This window comes from Lissotriton helveticus, chromosome 11 (genome assembly GCF_964261635.1).
Source record: "Lissotriton helveticus chromosome 11, aLisHel1.1, whole genome shotgun sequence".
Classification (NCBI taxonomy): Eukaryota; Metazoa; Chordata; class Amphibia; order Caudata; family Salamandridae; genus Lissotriton; species Lissotriton helveticus.
The window spans coordinates 586,795,601-586,813,264 of NC_136072.1; the positions used below are offsets into that span (position 1 = coordinate 586,795,601).

Consider the following 17,664-nt stretch of genomic DNA (forward strand, 5'->3'; position numbering starts at 1 on the left):
TACAGGACAGGCCACACTCCTTGCGTTGAAAAGGCTGGCGGGCTAAACAAGCTAATGCGAGGCGAGGCAAAGTCATGCTGTGGGAACAACTATCAGACGAATGTTGTACACTTATTGCAGCCAACATATCCTGATTATAAAAACCAGTGAGTCTAAAATGAATGTATTTGACAAGCAAACTCTTTCATCTATATGGTGTCTGAGACATGAACTCAGTTAAGTAGAAAGATAATATAAAAATCCTGGAAATATGTTCATTAACAGTTTGCTTTGGTCTGCTCGCCATGAAATGGTAAAATGTAAAGTAAACTATTATCTTACATGGGAATCCTATAATGAATTTGTCTAACCCACATGATTAATATTAACTAGAATGTGAATGCTGTAAATCTCTATCTTGCGCCCATGATCGTGGGCATTCACCTTGAAATAGCTCTCAGCTCACTTAAAATGGAGTCTGAAGTTCTCCTGTTGAATTTTGTAGCACACTTTTTAAGGTTGAAGAGGCTTTGGTTGCCTAACGGCGAATGAAAGAAATATTTGAAAGCAATATGAACTTGGCATTTACTATTTTATTAAGAATTAAATTGTGTTTTATGAAATATAAAGATTAAACCAATGGCACAGTAGGTAAATAGAGGGAGACTAAAGAGTTGTGTGCGACATTATGCTCTGTTAAGAAAACAGCTGCGATTTTAAGCCAGTCAAAGTGGACCTTTTGGTTTAATTGGGTAAAAACTCTTTATTTCAGAATCCACAGTCTATAGCCTCTTACTGAAAAGAGCTGAGTCTTGCATTTGTAAACGGTCAGACTCACTGGAGGCCGGACCGTCAGGATGCATACTTGTGTAGTTGCTATCTATAGAGCTGTACTAAAAACCTGGCCATTGTTTACAATTAGTTTTTTTTAAAAGCAGACTATGAACTTTCACGTCCCAAGCATATCTCGGTTTGCTCTGAAAAGTGTGCCAAAAGGTTTTCCTGCTGAAAATATTTCAAGAGATGTACAACAAATTATACATTTTTATATCATGTCTGCAAATTATGTTTTAGCTGGAATTATTTAATTATGGCCCTACATCAAATTAACATTATTTGATCATTACAAAATGATATCTGACAAAATGCTTTTCCCAAAGGTCCACATGAAATTGTGCCTTTTAAAAACAAATAAATGATGGCTTAAGTCGCCTGTAAGAAAGTATGGCAGTGCACAAAGTATGGGAAGATCCTGAAATCATGGAAGAGTAGTCTGAAAATATGAAAAATGAACATGATGTCATGTAGATCAATAGCTCTTTTAGATAATACTGGAAAGTTATTCTTGAAACTGTTTGCTTTTATACTCAGAAAATTTGGCAAATTTGATAGAACAATTTAAAGAAGCTCACGTTGCATTCATAGCTCTGTTGTATGCCTTTTTTGAAATTATAGTATTAGAATATACACACTATTTGATGAACAAAGCCTCTTTGCCTTCATTGTAGATGTATAGTTTGCAATCAATGCTTAGATGCTTAAAACTGATGCTAAATGTATGCAGGAAAACTGCATGGAATTGTGAATTCCATGTTATTTTATGCCTAGAAAAATCAGTTCTACATGGTAATTCCTAATGTCATGGGATTTAACATGTAATTACATGGTACTGGGGTGATTCTACCATGTAGCAACGGTAAAATTGCATGCAAGTTTACAGGGACCCCAGTACTGTGCAATTTGTAATCAGGGCCCTTAATGTTATGCTTAGTTGATGGATGTGAAGAATGTGCATTATTTGAGTGGAATGGGTTGAAATTCTCTTTTAGCCTAGCAATCCATGACTACTACTGCAATGAGCTAACTAATAGTGTTTATTTTATTTATTTATTTTTTGCATTTGTATGGCGCGCAGCTACCCAAGTGTGCCAGATTGCCATAGCTCAATGGCGAATAAAATACATTTATGCATTTGATCTTTATGAAAAGTGTGTTTGTGGATATTATATTTCATTTCAAGTTATTATTTGGGGAGATAATGTTTGCACAAACATTTTATTACAAAATCTTAGTACTAAATAAATAAATAAACACATAAATCCTCGCAGGCCTCAAAGGAACTTTATACATTCTAAACTCAGACAGTTTTAAATCAGTCGCGCTCTTACCACAGTAGCTCAAACACTTTGATGAAGTCTCACGAGTGCTCTCAAACTACAACATTCGGGCTAGGTGTGATTACCTGACGGCCTTTTGTCCCTGCAGATCCCTTGCGGTCACAGCCAGGCTCACCCTGTAAATAGAAATATGGTCATTACAGAACATGTAGTAAGTCGAAAATAGCTAAATTGATTCTGAGCAGCACTGCTTGCCAATCATGGAGTTGGCTAGCCATCAGAGATCCCATCATGAAATGGCATTGCCCACAGCACAACTGTTTTTACGGAGAAGCTTTGCCCATCATGCAGCTCCCTTCAGAGCAGACATGTTCATCACAGGGTGCTTATCATAAGTCAGCCTTGCCTATCTCACAGCTGCCTTCACAGAACAGTTCCATCTGTTGTATATATCCCTTTATGATGCAGCCGTGCCCATCACTAGGATGTTACAAGAGAGCTCCCCTTATGAGAGCAGCTTTGCAAATCACAGAGCGGCACGGCCCATTGCAGAGATTCAGTAATAGAGTAACCATGCCCAGTGGAGAGTTTTCCACTATGGAACAGCTGTGCCCTTGTCATAGTCCCAACATGAGCAGCCTGGTCCACTAGAAAGCTAATATGTGGGCATTGCTGTCATAATGGACCCCCCCACCATCATTAGGCAACCTCATCCATTACAGAGACCCATGATCGAGCAGCCCTACCCTTGAAGCCCTGTCGTCTGCAAATCTCTTTGTATGAAGCATTGGAGAGCTCTGTCACTGAGCCCGTCCCACCTATCCTAAAGCTCATATCATGCCGCAAACCTTGCCCATCGCAAAGGTTCCTTCATTGTCTCGTTCCAACTCACCCTCTGCCCTCGTGATGACAGGACTGGACTCACCGTGACTCCCTCTGGCCCAACAGGTCCTGGATCACCCTTCTCTCCGACATCTCCTCTTTCCCCCTGTAAGGTTGTTAAAAAATATCAAGTCCAGTATTACCATCACTGCATACATCATCCTATTGCAAAGGTAAGGCAAAGTTATCAACCTAACATATGCAAGTGGATGCACCAAAGGATCAACATCACCCACAGAAGGATTTCTGAGACTCAGGAGTTACAACACCAATCAACCAGACAGAGGGCCCAGTTTATATGTTGGTGGAGAGGGAATTCCGTTACAACAGCAAAGGAGTTCCCTCCTTGCCAACATTACTTTATGGTTTGCCCGATCAATTTAAAAGCAGATGTACCATGGTTTGACAACAGCATAGACTTCTCCATCTCCACCGAGCACAAACCTCACCAACGACCCAACGAAGTATGGGCCGTTGGAGGGTTAGCTATATGTCTGCCCACCTAATTTATATGCGCAGACATCAGCCGTTGCAGAGTGCAGGTGAGCGCGGTTGGGCGGTGCAAGGAGGATGTTGACAGACAACAGAATAGGGCAAATTACATAAATAAATAACTCCTATTCAGTCGTCTGTCAACAACTTCCTGCAGCTTCCTGCCGTGCCCCACAGCGTTTACCTGCACAGGCCCCTGCTGGCAGACATACAGCTGTTTTTCAATACCTACCACCCTCAGGAAAAACCTGACAGTAAATGGCATTGAAGAGTGCTCCAACAGAGAGGGTCCCCAGGGCCTAGGGGGGTTTGCGCTCCCCCCCCCCTTATATGTATATGTAGCCCCGGGGAGGTAGTGGTCCACGGGCCAAATAAATGCCCGAGTGAGGCCACGTGTGCCCCTTTAATTATTTACATAAAAATATGCATCCCCCAGGACCTGGTCCTGCCGGGGGCTTCATTAAAAACAAGCGCAGGAGGCCACGTTTGCTTTTTTTTTTTTTTACGGCAATACTCGGTGAATTATTAAAAAAAGCTTTTTTGCCGTGGTATGGATCCCAGGGGGACATCAAGACCAAGGCTAGATGTTTATGGTCTTCGTACCCTGGCCCCTTTTCTGTTTTTTTATGTGTTTTCTTTGGACTCGTTTGAAGCCTTGTTCCAGAATGCTGCCAGCACTTCTTGGTTGAAGTGTTGCCAACCAATCAGAGATGTGCAGATCTCTCCACGAGTTCATCATTATTCACGAAGGCTTCGTAACCCTAGATATACAAATTTGGATTTACTTTAATATCTCGAAAACTACTGAATGGATGTACACCAAATAACAAAAAACATGCTTTCTGGAACAAAAGCTACTTTTTTTTGCCAAATTTGGTGTTGTCCAGTCTAGCGGATCAGGCTGTTATATATACACAGTGGTGGTTGCCTGCAAATCGCAATTAAACTTTCCCAAACAAATGTGTCCACTTCAGCTCCTTTCTGTAAAGTTTTGTGGTGTTCATCAAGCAGGGCCAAGATAAAAGGAGGGGGGGGGGGGCTAAATCGTTGATTTCCTACCTTTACAAGGTTTTGTTTTTTTGTATGAATCCATTCAGCTGTTTTTGTGAATTTTGCATTTAAAGAAGGGCTTTAGGTGGTCATGAAGGGGTGGAAAATAATTATATCTGGACTGCTCGTGTCAGGATATGCTCTGAATGGTCACTGCAAAGTGGACTAGTCAATCCAGTTTAACCAATTCGTTGTGGCAGCCACTGCAGGACTGAAAATGAATTACAAGATAAGGGGGCTGGGTGACCCCAACAGGGACTCCAATGGACAATGCCCACCCCCCCTTATTTGGCTGGTCACAACATGGACAACATGTTGTGGCAGTCATTACAGGACTCTGGGTCATGGTCCCCATTGAAATGCATTGTAGTGAGTGATGTTTTGAAGGTTACAAAAAAAGGAGCACATACAATGGGTTATAACAGACTTGAAACTGTTTTTTGGCTGTAACATGCTAATTATAGGAGTTGTGGTTTATTGTAGGTTGATTTTAACCTGTTTAAGAGAAAACTGTTTTTTCCCTGTTTTTCTCATAGAGGTTATGGGAGGTGCTGCAGCAGCCAAAATGAGAGCATGTTTGTGGTATAAATGTACACAGTTTACCTAAGCCATGTGAGAGCAAAGTTTGATATCATGAATGAAACATGTGTTTCTAACAGAAGGAACAACCTGTCATTTGATTTCTCATTGTACTACTGCAGCTTCCCAGTATTCTAATGAACAACTAGAGCACGAACACACTGTATTTATGACAACAGTGTGACATATGGCCCACTTGAAACCATCTTGATGGAATCAAAGCTGCTAAACCTAAAGCATTTTCTTTAGAAATTAAAAAAAAAGCTGGTTTGTTTTGTCATAGACATGGCGGCTAGTGCTTCAGCAAGCTAAAACAAGGACACATTTCCTATGACTTCTCAAAGGTTCTTGTCTTCAATGTCAGTAAAACATTCAGACATGCAAACTGAAATATGTACTTTCAACATCAGCAGCATTATGTCAGTTAACTCACCAGGGTGCTAATACAGCTTCCCACAGTGCTCTAGTAAACAACTGGAGTGCTAAAATGTGTATTTGTAACAAAAGTGTGGCATATCTGAAGCCTTCTTGAAATCCAAGTTGTAAAACCTAAAGCATTTCATTCAGAATTTAACAAAATGAGGGAGTTATTTTTGTCATAGAAATTTTGGTTAGTGCTCTAGAAAACTAAAATGACAGACGGTAGCTGATGTGTCTAAGGATACCAATTATGAGTGAAGCAGCAGTCCCATTTGTTTGTGATAAAGGCTTAAAATATGTGCCTCTCAGCCAACATGCACCCAAGTGTCATCCCTTCATCCGCATCCCCTTCTGTTCGAGTTTGATTTCCACAGGTGTGCGGATGGAGAGGCCGTGGACTAACATCTGTGCTTGTCTGAAAGTTGTGAGGTCGTTCTCAGGTATTAGAATGAAGTCTAGTCTTGGAAATATTTGTTTGACCATGAGTAAAATGAAAACCCTCACTGACCCAGGTGAAAGTGACACAAATATTACGAAGACCAATAAATGGGTAGGAATTTGGGTAGACAGATGGGTCCCGAGCTGAGTGGGTGAATTTGTTCCTGATCTAGCCATGTGTCAATCCAGGATCAACCCGTCCTATTGGAAGTTCTGATATGAGTAGTTGCATGTGCTGACAAACGAGATGGACTTCCCATGTAGGGCCCCTGTAGTTGTTATGTTTGCACTAGTGTAATGAAGAGGTGACTCATTAATAGTATCACAATCCCTTTGATCACCGGGTAAATATGGCATGTAGCAGCATGGAAAAATGCTGGTGGTCCAGGAATGGACACTTTATGCTGATTAAATGTGTTTCCCGGTGACCATCGCCTGTGCTGAGGTGGCTGCCAAATCCTGTTTTTATGTAACTCTATACATTTTTTGAAGGCATAGCTTGGTGGGGGGCTACCAGTAAATTGTCTGGCAGTCTACAAACATGTTAGTTTAGGGTTACCTCTTTCAGCCTTGCTGTTGGTATGGCTATGTCAGGCTCTGGTCAGGGGAGTTCTTTTCTTGTTCTGCCATCTATGCTGCTGAATCTGATTCTAACTAAGCTTTAGTTTGAGACAAACACATTTTGCTGAGAAAACTGAGCTTACTCTAACTTTGGCCAAAGTGAGCCTCAATTTTAAAATAACTGGTGCTGCCTACAGCCAAATGTTCTGCATGTCATCATCTTTTTGTCTCGGTCTCGCCCTGCACACAGACTATTCATGCACAAGCAACTTTGCAAATATTGTTTATTTTAAGATGTAATGTCACTTTCCTATGTACATGATGATGGTTCTTTTCTTTATGCACAGTATCCCACTGAGAATTAATTTTCCCACGGTCTCACCTATCGGGACCACGGTGATTCGATAAGAGAACTTGTAATTGTACATCAAGTAGCGACATAGGAGGGGGCTGTTGTAGTAGTATACTGGTCCTGGTCATGTTCAGAATGTGAGTACCTGGATAGCGCCAAGCAGGATATTTACGGTGGGATAAAATGAGAATGGAGCAGAAGAGGGTGTGGGGGGGTGAGTTGGGCAAAGGGTTTCCGCCTTTACTATGGTATTGTTTGTTGTCCTTGAAGAAACTGTAAATGGTGCAAATATAGTGCTGAATTTGAAATGTATGTTATGGAAAATTCGATAAAGACTATATACAAACAAGCATTGGCATAGCCAATAGGTCTCGCCTTTGGGACCTTATAAATATTTGGCCATGCAGCACATTATCCCGAGTGCTACAACATCTACTGTTCCTTACTGTGACCATGATGTCAAATGCCGATTTCTAAAATAGATATTTTAGTCAACAGATCGACCAGACATGACTTACTTCACTGTGGTGCCCTCCTGTCACATTGTGCTTTTCCCATAAAACATATTTGCTATCTGGCATGGTATCAACACCAGAATTGACTCTGGATGCCTGAAGAAGTGTCTCTGTGCCACAGTTAGGACTGCCCTAGTTCCTGACAGGGTGTGGAGAAATCCAGGCCTCAATTGGCCCCTGAGCACACCAGATCTTGAGTTATAGAATGCCCTCTTTGCCTGTTTCCACTCAGGGTCAGCCCAGTGACTCGAAATCAGTATCCATATCCATCCTGATCACCAACCATTAGTTCCAAACCCTTTCTTGTAAACAATAACCCTGCATGCAAGACCACATGCAGGGCTCCAAGCTCCGCATTGTAAACGATACCCCTCGCAAGCCATGGTGCATGAAGTGCATATGCTGTCGCAGGTGAGGCCTAAAAAATCACCATTCTCATAAATAAATAAAAAAAACACATGGATTAAAATAGACATGAAACCAGCCGTGGCACTGAAGTGACTACTTTTTGGCAGTCGTGCACTAGTGCACAAGCAAAATGCTGTCACTCGCCGTGCAAGAAAGCAAGTGACTGATGTTGGGTGACTGATTGCTATATGCTATATGTGGTAATGAGGGAAGCAAAATGTGCGTGACACTTGAGCAGACCAGTGGACGAAGAGGGCTGATCGAAAGCCCTTTTATGTATATATAGATGCATGTATTTTTATTAGGAATATGTTGGAAAACATAAGCGTAGTGAGATTGTCCAGCCCACACCCAAAAATGTCAGGGTGGGACAGCTGGTACCATCAGCCCCTGAGTTTCACCACTGCCCTCCCAATTGCTTGACACGAATTGAGGTGGGGTACAAACCTGTGATTTGCACCTGACTGATAAAACTGAAGAGGGATGCCCATCCTGTGGACTTTCCAAAAGCACTGGCAGCAGAGAAAATTTAAAAAAAAAACTTCTCTTTCTAGAGTAGTGGAAAACTGTGAGAGGAGAAGCACTATTGGCCATAGCCAAGAAAGGTAAAGTTTTTGGATATTGGTAAGGGCGATCAATTCGTTTGAGCTGCGTGTGTAACATCACATCGCACCTGAGGAGGAAAGGCTTTTTTTGCTGAATTGGAATTTTCACCTGTTAACTGTATCTTGTATGTGCACAGCCAGGCTTGCACCTCCACGGATCTGTCTTACTGTGGCTCAGCTCTGCAAAATAACATGCCTCAGTCACATTTGTAGAGCTTCTGGGTTGTCTATTTGAAGACTGTGCGGAAGTTAAGAGAGGCCGCGCAGATGATCGTCCCGGTCCAGCAGCACTTGTGATGTGCTCAAGGACATCGTGTCCCGCGCTCGCCTCTCTGACGTACCTACCTCTGTGTGACTCCGCAGACATCCCCCTGCACGCAGCACGGGCTTTCATCTCTCTTGCGATCAAACAGCGGTCGCAGAGAGTTGATTAAAAACCGGTGTGATCAGCAAGGCCCGGCGGCACGGAGCCCTGCATATCCTGCAACTAGGTGCTGCGTAACACAGCAACGCGCCACGTGTCACAGCTTCCTCCCAGGGCTGCTTTGCTAGTGTGAACCCCGGGTCGCTTTGATTGCTGGAAGTCCCTTAAATTTGTAAACCACGACTGAGGCAGACGAATCAGAGTTGTACTCATTGACAAAGCGCATGGAAAACGAGCTATGCTGATGTCAGCTAGTTCATGTGAGGTCGCGTTGTTGCAATCCCCGACAACAGGACAAGTGCCTGATGAAGCCTCGTGGTGGACTTCTAAAAGAGAAGTGGTGAGCGGTGGCCATGTCATCGCTTGTTTTTAACTTTAATCCATGCTGTACAGCATGGTTAAAAACTTGACGAATCCAGTATTGGCTTTGTCAGTGCTTGTTAATTTGTTGTAACAGTTTCACCACTGGCCCCATTTCCCGGGTACAAAAGTACTTTAGTTGAGCACAAAATGGAGGGACTGTGGCTGGGAGTGGTCAAAGCCAAGACTGGCAGTGGGAGGGGGATGGGGCAGGGATAGATGGATGGAAACGTATGCATTCCAATGGAGTCCTTACACAAAAAGAAAAAAAAAAAGAAGCAGCCGTGGCTGGAAAGGCAAGCAGCAAAGGAGCACTCAGCCTGCAAATATAGCAGTACTTTGGCCATGTTCCATAGGAGAGACGAACATACAAACAGGAAGTGAATCTGGAATGCCCTGATCAAGGTGAAGCAAGGAAATAGAGTGACAATGACGTGCACGAAACTGGAAAATAAATTACTGTCCTGGGAAGCGCTGGCTGAAAATAGACAGCCCGCCAGTGGGGGGGGGGGGGGTGGGGGGGGGAGCAGGAGGTGAGCCCAGGAGTGGTGCGTGCGTGCACAGTCTGCTAATTTTCAAGCACTGCACTCGTGCTTGTGGTGCGCCGCTGCTCGCTTCCGCAAGGTGGGTGCCGCCACGATTGTGTGTTTGAAAATGAGCAAAGCGACGGTTAAAGGCCCTCCTATGCAGCACATGCGTGCTGCGTAGGTGAGACCTAAAAAAAAAGTTGTGTCATTTGTATTAACACTTTAGGTTTCAGAAAGGCACCAGGGAGATGGGAACTGCATTGTGCTAATCTGTGGGATAATGTGGAGATGTGAGCTCAGAAACTGTATTGTTCTCTCCCTAATGTGATTGGTTATAACCGTGTGACTACCACTATTATATTGAATGTTTGACTTCCGTTATAAAATGCATTATATAAGAAACCCTTTCTCATTCTCCCTTCACTTTTTGGAGGCAGCACGAAGTCGGTCTGACCTCTGATTTATTACTATGATTAACTCTTTAGAGCTGAACTATATCTGCTTCTGTTTATTCAGTTCCTTCATATTGTTATGAGCTTCGTGCTATTTCTTGATTTAAATTACTTATTGACCGATTTTAACTATTTATTCTACCTTCTGTAATAATTTTAATCTTTAGCAAACCTTCACTGTTTATTTTCAATATCTGTATTATTTGCATTGTAAAGCCTAAGGTGTTTTACAGCTTGCATTATAATGTGTTGACCAAATCAAGTTGAGGAGTAACAGAATCTTTAGGGGTTTAACACTGCTCCTGGCCAGTCAGATGATCTTTAACTTGACAAAATAAAGAAAAGGCGGCTTCAGATTTGGTAGCAGAGGATGATTTGAGACTGGATCTGAATGGGTTGAGACTTGATCTGGATAGGTTGAAGCTGGATCTTGATGCTATAGCTAATTTAATCCAGGAATTTAATTGCCCTCATTCAGTCTGTACTCATGAATTTCAATGGCACTGTTTGTATTGATGGCTATGTTCAGGTGTTCCTGAAGCAGGCACTTGAATTAAGAAGAAGTAAATATAAATAGGGGGATGCACCAAGGCAGAGTCTGCCATTGAAAGTGTAATGTTGGATGATGCAAAGTGCTTTGTGGGGCCTGTATTATGAGTTTGTGGTTTCATGAAAAAATGTATGCAGGTTGGGAGCACTTTTGTTATGCGTCTTTGATTTGTGGAATAGTAGGAGTTTGGGTTTTTGCGATTGTGACGGTTTTTGTTTAATGTTAAGTTGAATTTTCAGTGGTTCCTAACTGTGTTCTATGTCCATTTTTGTTGTTGCTGTCATTAGTCATGTTTCAATTGTGTATTTAAATGTGTTGTTGAATTTTGTTATTATATGTGTTTACAGTTTGGTTCTGGATTTCATTGAAAATTCAGGATCTCGAGATATAAACTCCTTATTGAAACTTGTCTGCTTAAATTGTGGTGTGTGGTATGAGGCGTCACATCTACACCATGATAGGGATTTACTAAAGGTCTAATTGGGAATTCACATGACTCCAGACTGGTGATTGTTTGGTGTTTGGTGCACAGGAGGAAACGTGCTGATCAAGAGTAGGTTACTGCTTGTCGAGGACCTGCTTCCACAGTTTGTGTGATTATTCTTAGAAGAGATCTATTTTCCTTTTTTTTGAGGTAAAGCAAAACAGAATTGTTAATTGTTTAATTGTTTTAAGAGTTCCAAACGTAGATATCATATTGCTGCTTGTTGTGCTGTGATTGGTTGGTTGTTGTGTAAGACGAGCAGATACACGTTGTGGTTGGTTAAACTTTGAACTAGACATGCTGCAATTGATTGATTGTGTTGTGAGCAACGCTGTGATTGATTGATCACGTCATCAGGTGCCGCGCTACAACTGGTTGGTTATTGCTAAGTTTTGCGTTAAGGTTGGAGTATTATTGTTGTTTGAAAAACATAATGACACCAGCAAAAAGTGGAGGTGACCATGAAAGCAGATCCTACTTTCCTAAATCTATTCATCATTTTTTTCCTGTATTGAAGAGCAAAGAATCCTATAGGAATGTCACAGTTTTAGACCATCTGCCTCTGTTTTCGACCCACACTTGACAGATCTGCATGAAAATTGTAATACTGAATCGTAATCAGATAAAAAGAGTATTCTTTTTATTACATTATTGTAAAGTTTTGTGCAAATTTGTAGAAGTTTCAAAGTAACTAAGAAGACAATAAATGCCTTTTCAATGAAACACATAATCATAACTACACAGGAGATATATATCAAGGGGTTCTGGTTACATAATAAACCATGCAGGTGATGGCTAAGTACTTCGTAAGTGCCAGCAGAACTGCAAGTTGACACATTGCATGTTACTCATTATGCATTTTTTATATTATATGTTTATGTAGGAGTAGGTAGCTTGAAAAACATGTCTATTGAAAATAGTACATGAGATATTAGATTGCCTTTTTCTTTAAAAATAAAAAATAGCTAATTATGTGCTTTAGAAAAAACACATATGCTTTGTTAAAAACGCAATCTGTCTGTTGGACAGAGAAGTTGTTAAGAGTTGTGCAAGGTGAAGCTAAACTGGTCACTGATTAGAGTTAGAATGTTCAGATTGCTTACCTTTCATGAAATTGTTGATTACACAGTGGTAAATCTATACTGAGTGGTTTGGGGCTATCATTATGATGATGAAACCAATATCAGATAACTGCACCTCAAATTAAGCGTCCATTTTATTTATGCCCTCAGAATTAATGGTAGCTTAACTTATTGTCTACAGTAGTCTAAAAGCAGAAATGTGTTTCTGGTTTTTCAGTGTGGCTTTGGTACTGCAGAACAATCCAGGATGTCCACCTGTGCAAAATGAATGAAGTGAATTACACTTATCAGCACTGGTTTCCACATGGGAAAGAATAATGTACTTGAAAAAAAATCAAGTGAGCCGCTAAAGCAACAGCAGCCCAGTCATATACTAATTTATCTATTTGCAGATTGCTCACCTTTGAATATTCCCTGTCTCTAGGCTGTTCCAGGAACTTCCACAATAGCACTTTGGGCCAGTTAAAGGTGCAGGATCTATTATAACGTCAGTAATGGAGTCATGATGACATAATTAGGGCGATAAAGTGCCAACAACAGGTACTCTGATGTCCGTTCAACTTTGGTTTTTTTTTTGCAGTGACTTCTGAGATGTTAGTTATCCAGAAGACTGACAGTCAAACATTGGTGCAAACCCGGTGTCTCCAAATAGCCGATCGCGAACTACCAGTAGCTCACAGACACCTTCAGAGTAGCTCACAGTCTGGAGTTCATTTTTAAGGAAGCACAGATTTTCCTTTAAAAGTTAAGTAAGGGCTGTGTTTATTTTACATTATTATCTTGAGGCTGAAGAGAGCAGGGCCTGATAATGAGCAGTGCTGTAGTAGATTTATGACCCAGGACACAGCGATGAAGAACTGAAGCACTGAGGTATTTACATCTTAAATAAAAGTCCTTGTCAACTCAATATTGGAGCGTGAGAACAAAATGAAATTTCTGAATGCTTTTAAATTCAAAAAAATTAAAATGAAGAGTTACCTTAATGATTAAGTTGACTCTTCATTTTAATTTTATCCCATTTCAAAGTGCTGCATTACAAACAGCAGGTGTCTTGCCCCCAGTGGCCAGTAGATATTGTGCCATATTTATAATTGAAATATATTGTCACTTTTTCTAAATGGGAGAAACTCAAATTGGATAAAAATATGTCTGTAACACATTTAGTCAATGTTCTTCTTCACTTTCAATTAAGCCGTTTTAATAATTTATGAAGCATATTTCTTCACTTTGAATTCCTCCCATATAAACAAATGGCTGTTTTTTTCTATGATAAATATGGCACAGATTCTACAGGCCACTGGGTGCAAAATGCCTGCTGTCTGTAAGTGTGACACTTTGAAATGGGAGAAAATTTAAATGATGAGTTCTTTGGAATCCATATAAACATAAAGTTAACTCTTCAGATGAATTGTTTCACATTTCAAAGTGTAGCATTTACACACAGCAGACATTTGCTCCTAGTGGCTTGTAGACACAGTGTCATATTTATAACTGGAAAATACAGCCATTTGTTTTAGTGGGAGAAATTTAAAGTGCAGCAAAATGCTACATATTATTAACATTTTAATATTGTGCGAGTTGATGGCCTCCAGTAACTCACAATGATTTTCACTGATCAGAAGTAGCTCTCACTACAGAAATGGTTGGAGATCCCTGGTGCAGACAATACTAACTAGTCATCTTATTAGGAAAGATAGAAGGTTTTAAATAATGGGGAGAATGGAGGGACATTGAGGAATCTGCAGGAAGATCATTACGGAAGGTAAGCAACTTTTCTTCTGATGGATACTTCTACCTGCAGATACTTCACCTTTGAATAGAGTCCCAAGCAATACTTCACCTGGTGGTGGGATTGGAGAACTAAACCAAAGATCGTGAAGGACAGACCAGGCAAACTGGTCTTCCCTTCTCACTTGCATATTCAAACAGTAGTGCTTGGCGAAAGTATGATGGGATGACCAAACAGGTGCCTTACAGATATAAGTAAGTTGAACCCCTCTAGCCAGGGCCAACGTGGAGAGTAGTGCCCTTGTGGAATGCGCCCTGAGTTCTTCAAGTGGATCTTTCCTGGCAGAAGCATAGCAGATCTTGATGCAGAAGATGACCCAGCGAGATAGAGTTTGCTTCTTTACTGCCTGCCTTTTCTTAAAGTTGCACCGTTTTGGACAGGATGTCTACCAGAAAAATCATCTGTCTTGCAGCACATGCAATTTTACGTTGTGGTGCCTAGCGGCTCTTTCTATCACCACATGATATGTGGTGGTATTGTCTGGTGGAGAGGCTTCAGAAGGATAGGGCTTTACAGATCATCAGGAGGATCGATTTGTTAGTCGTCCCGTGGGTCGTTCCCATCCCCAGAGGTTAAGAGCTTTTCAAATGGGTCCTGCAAGTAGTATGGACTGTTGAGATCTGACCAAGATTCTGGTGGAGGTGGTGGTTGAGAGTACCTATAAGAGATGGGAGTGGTGATGGACTTGTGGCCCTGTCTCTATCCTTTTTTGGAGCAGGAGTTGTGGGAGGCTTGAAGGGAAGTTCCTCATCATAAGTGACCCTACTCATTTTTGGAAAGTTGAAGGCTGTATATGTAGACTCTAGAGGCTTGGTGAAGATCTTTCCCTTTGCAAGATGATCTTCTGCTCCGAGTACCGGACCTCAGACTGTCGAAAGATGATGAAAGCCTGTGTGTGGAGGATACCTCTGGCATCAACTTCAGAGTCATCCGGGGCTGTGATTTCAGCAACGACCTCAGCTCTGAATGTAGCCACTGGGGTCAAGGGGCCATTGACACTTGCCATGGTTCAATGCCCTCAGACGGTGGCTGTTCAGCATCAAGCATGAAGGTCGAGGCTGAGATACACCTGCTCTCAATGCAAGACCTCAGGATCAGTGCCTCTTGAGGCTTGACTCGAGCCTCGATGCCAGGCTCCCGCTAAAGAGTGCTGTGCTTCAATCGTGAGGCACTTTTTGTAGTAGGTTGGAACTGACCCTATTGCATCAACTTCACTGGGATTGTGGGAGTTCTTTTAGTTTTCAACACTCAGGGCTTAAGGGAGGGTGCTCCACAAATCTTTGTTCAACATCAGAGGCCTTGAAAGCGGTTAACTGAGGGCTCTTGCCACCCTGGGCAGCTTGAATGGTCAATGGGCCTGCCTGCTCCTTCTCCACCTCAAGAAGGTCTTCGGGCCCGAAAGGTTGGGTGGTCTTGGGCAATGCAGGCTGCTACATTTTATGATATGCCCAGTGCCACTCCCTATGGTATGGAGTGTCTTGTTGCACCAAAAGGCACAACAGGCATGGCAGGGGGTCTCGTTGTGCTACAGATTACATACACCATGCTGCTCAGACCAGGGGTACTTGGCTTTGCAGGTTTTACATAATTTAAATGGTGCATGTTCCATACTTTTCCCTACTTTTATTTACCAAGATGCAACCTGAGGTGTCAAGTGTTGTTTATGAACGGGAGTCCCTGACTCATGCAGAACTCTCTTGGCGGATGCAGGAGGCTTAGTGCTGTTCTCTAGGTCTTAGGAGTCAGAAGGTCGAAAGGCCTGTCGCAAATAATCAGGCAAGGAATGTGACAGTCCCAGAGCTGGCACTCAAAGGGCCAAACATGATGGTAGAAGAATACAATCTGAGGGGGAGCCATTGTATTGGTGTATTATGGGCCAAGAAAGGGAGAAGTCACAATAGTCCTTGTGGCTCAAGACTTCTTCAAAGGAAATAAGTTGCAAATGTCTGGGCCCAACAAGCAGAAGTATTCAGAGCATGTGTATCTAAAGTCACACATGCTACAAACGCACATATATGTGGGTGTGTCTAACAGAACTCCTTCTTTCGAGAGAGCAGCAGAGACCACATAGGGGAAGACTTTCTTTTGTGGCGAATGCATTTCGGCAATTTGCCAGCCTTCATCAGCGCCCAAGTATCCAGGAGGCTTCCAACATCACAAATGAATGTCTTGCTGCCCTCTAATTGGCAGAGGGCCCGCTCCACCCCCTAGCGTTGTCAGCTCACCTGTTGTCAGTTCACAAAGTGTGTGTGGACCACAATACCCAGAATGCATGATGTTGAGTCCAGGTAGGTGTTTGCCGGGGGAGTATGTCACCAATTGGTCATGCGGGATGGCAGAACACTTCACGAGTTGCAGCCAATTTCCTGCTTGTTAAACAAACAAAAGCGCCTACTCGAGTCCCCAAACCGCTTCAGCCTCGGAAATCCGAGGAACTACCCGGCGGGGTAGCAATGACAACACACACCACCCAGCATGAGGTTAATACACTCACTACTATATGTGTGTGTGTATATATGTTAATAATAAATATTGCCATTAGCCAATAAATGGAAAGCACAAAAAAGTCCTATCCGTGACATAGAAAGCACTGTGGTCAATTTACCAAATCTCAAATGTTTTTCCACTTGATTTATTTACAACAATAAACATGATACATTCTCTTAGAAAAGAACACCCCTGCTGAGCATATCATAGTAACATACCTGAAAACATGCAGAAGTGCAGGGAAAAGACACAGATCAGGAGATATGAAGAATAAGGGATTGCCCCTTTAAGAATATAGCACACCTTTCTATCCAATCCTTCCTTGTACTGGCAGTAGTTTGGACCAACAGTTCTGAGATCCTCATTGCACTTGTTGGAAATAACAAGACTTGTAAGGGGTTTCTAAACTCACTCTTTCTTTAGAAAATATATTTGCTGTATCTCTAAGGTGTCACTTGACATCTGCGGATGTTTTTAGTGTCACCATCAGGAATTTTGTTTCTCCACTCTTTTTTTAATAGAAAATGCCATCCTTTTTTGTCTTGTGCTCAAAAGGAAGGGTAAGGAAGGCAGCAAATGATCCATGTGCTTGTGGATTGTTTCTCAAACCCCCATTCTGTGGAGCAATTACCCTTTTCCCAACAGATATGTAGGAGGAACCTGAAAGATTGTGACTGCGTCTGTCTTGGGGCAGGCTGGAAGATGACATCAGGGAGTTGCAGGAGCGCAATATAGCACCCAGTATAAAGGCTCTTTCTACTGCAACTGAATTGTTCAATCCTTAAGCATTCTCTTAGGGAAAGACCAGGGAAAGCAGTAGGCACAAGAGGTACTGCCAGTCCAAACACAGAAACACAGGCATCAGGTCCATACGATGTTAGGATACCAATGTCAAATTTGTATTTAAGCAACCCAAGAACCTTAAGTGCAGATTCTTATTTGTCTTAAGTTAAACTTGTTTGGAAAGAAAGTGGATCAAATAATAAGGCCTGTGAGTATACTATCTGAAATGTGTAGCCATCATGACTGTCACCTGGGTTTGGTGGCTTAGTGGACTACTGCATCCACTGTAGGGGCCTGTGTTCAACCTGATGGCCACAGGTTCAAATCC

General features: G+C 42.1%; 1 protein-coding gene across 1 annotated transcript in view; it reads right to left on the bottom strand.

The window, feature by feature from the left end:
* Positions 1-17,664, bottom strand: part of LOC144790854 (uncharacterized) — a 399,375-nt gene that overhangs the window by 191,587 nt on the left and 190,124 nt on the right. The window contains exons 18-19 of the mRNA XM_078665519.1: positions 3,022-3,084; positions 2,222-2,272 (exon numbers count right to left, since the gene is read on the bottom strand). Coding sequence (XP_078521645.1) covers positions 2,222-2,272; positions 3,022-3,084 — 114 coding nt within the window. The remainder of the gene's footprint in view (positions 1-2,221; positions 2,273-3,021; positions 3,085-17,664) is intronic.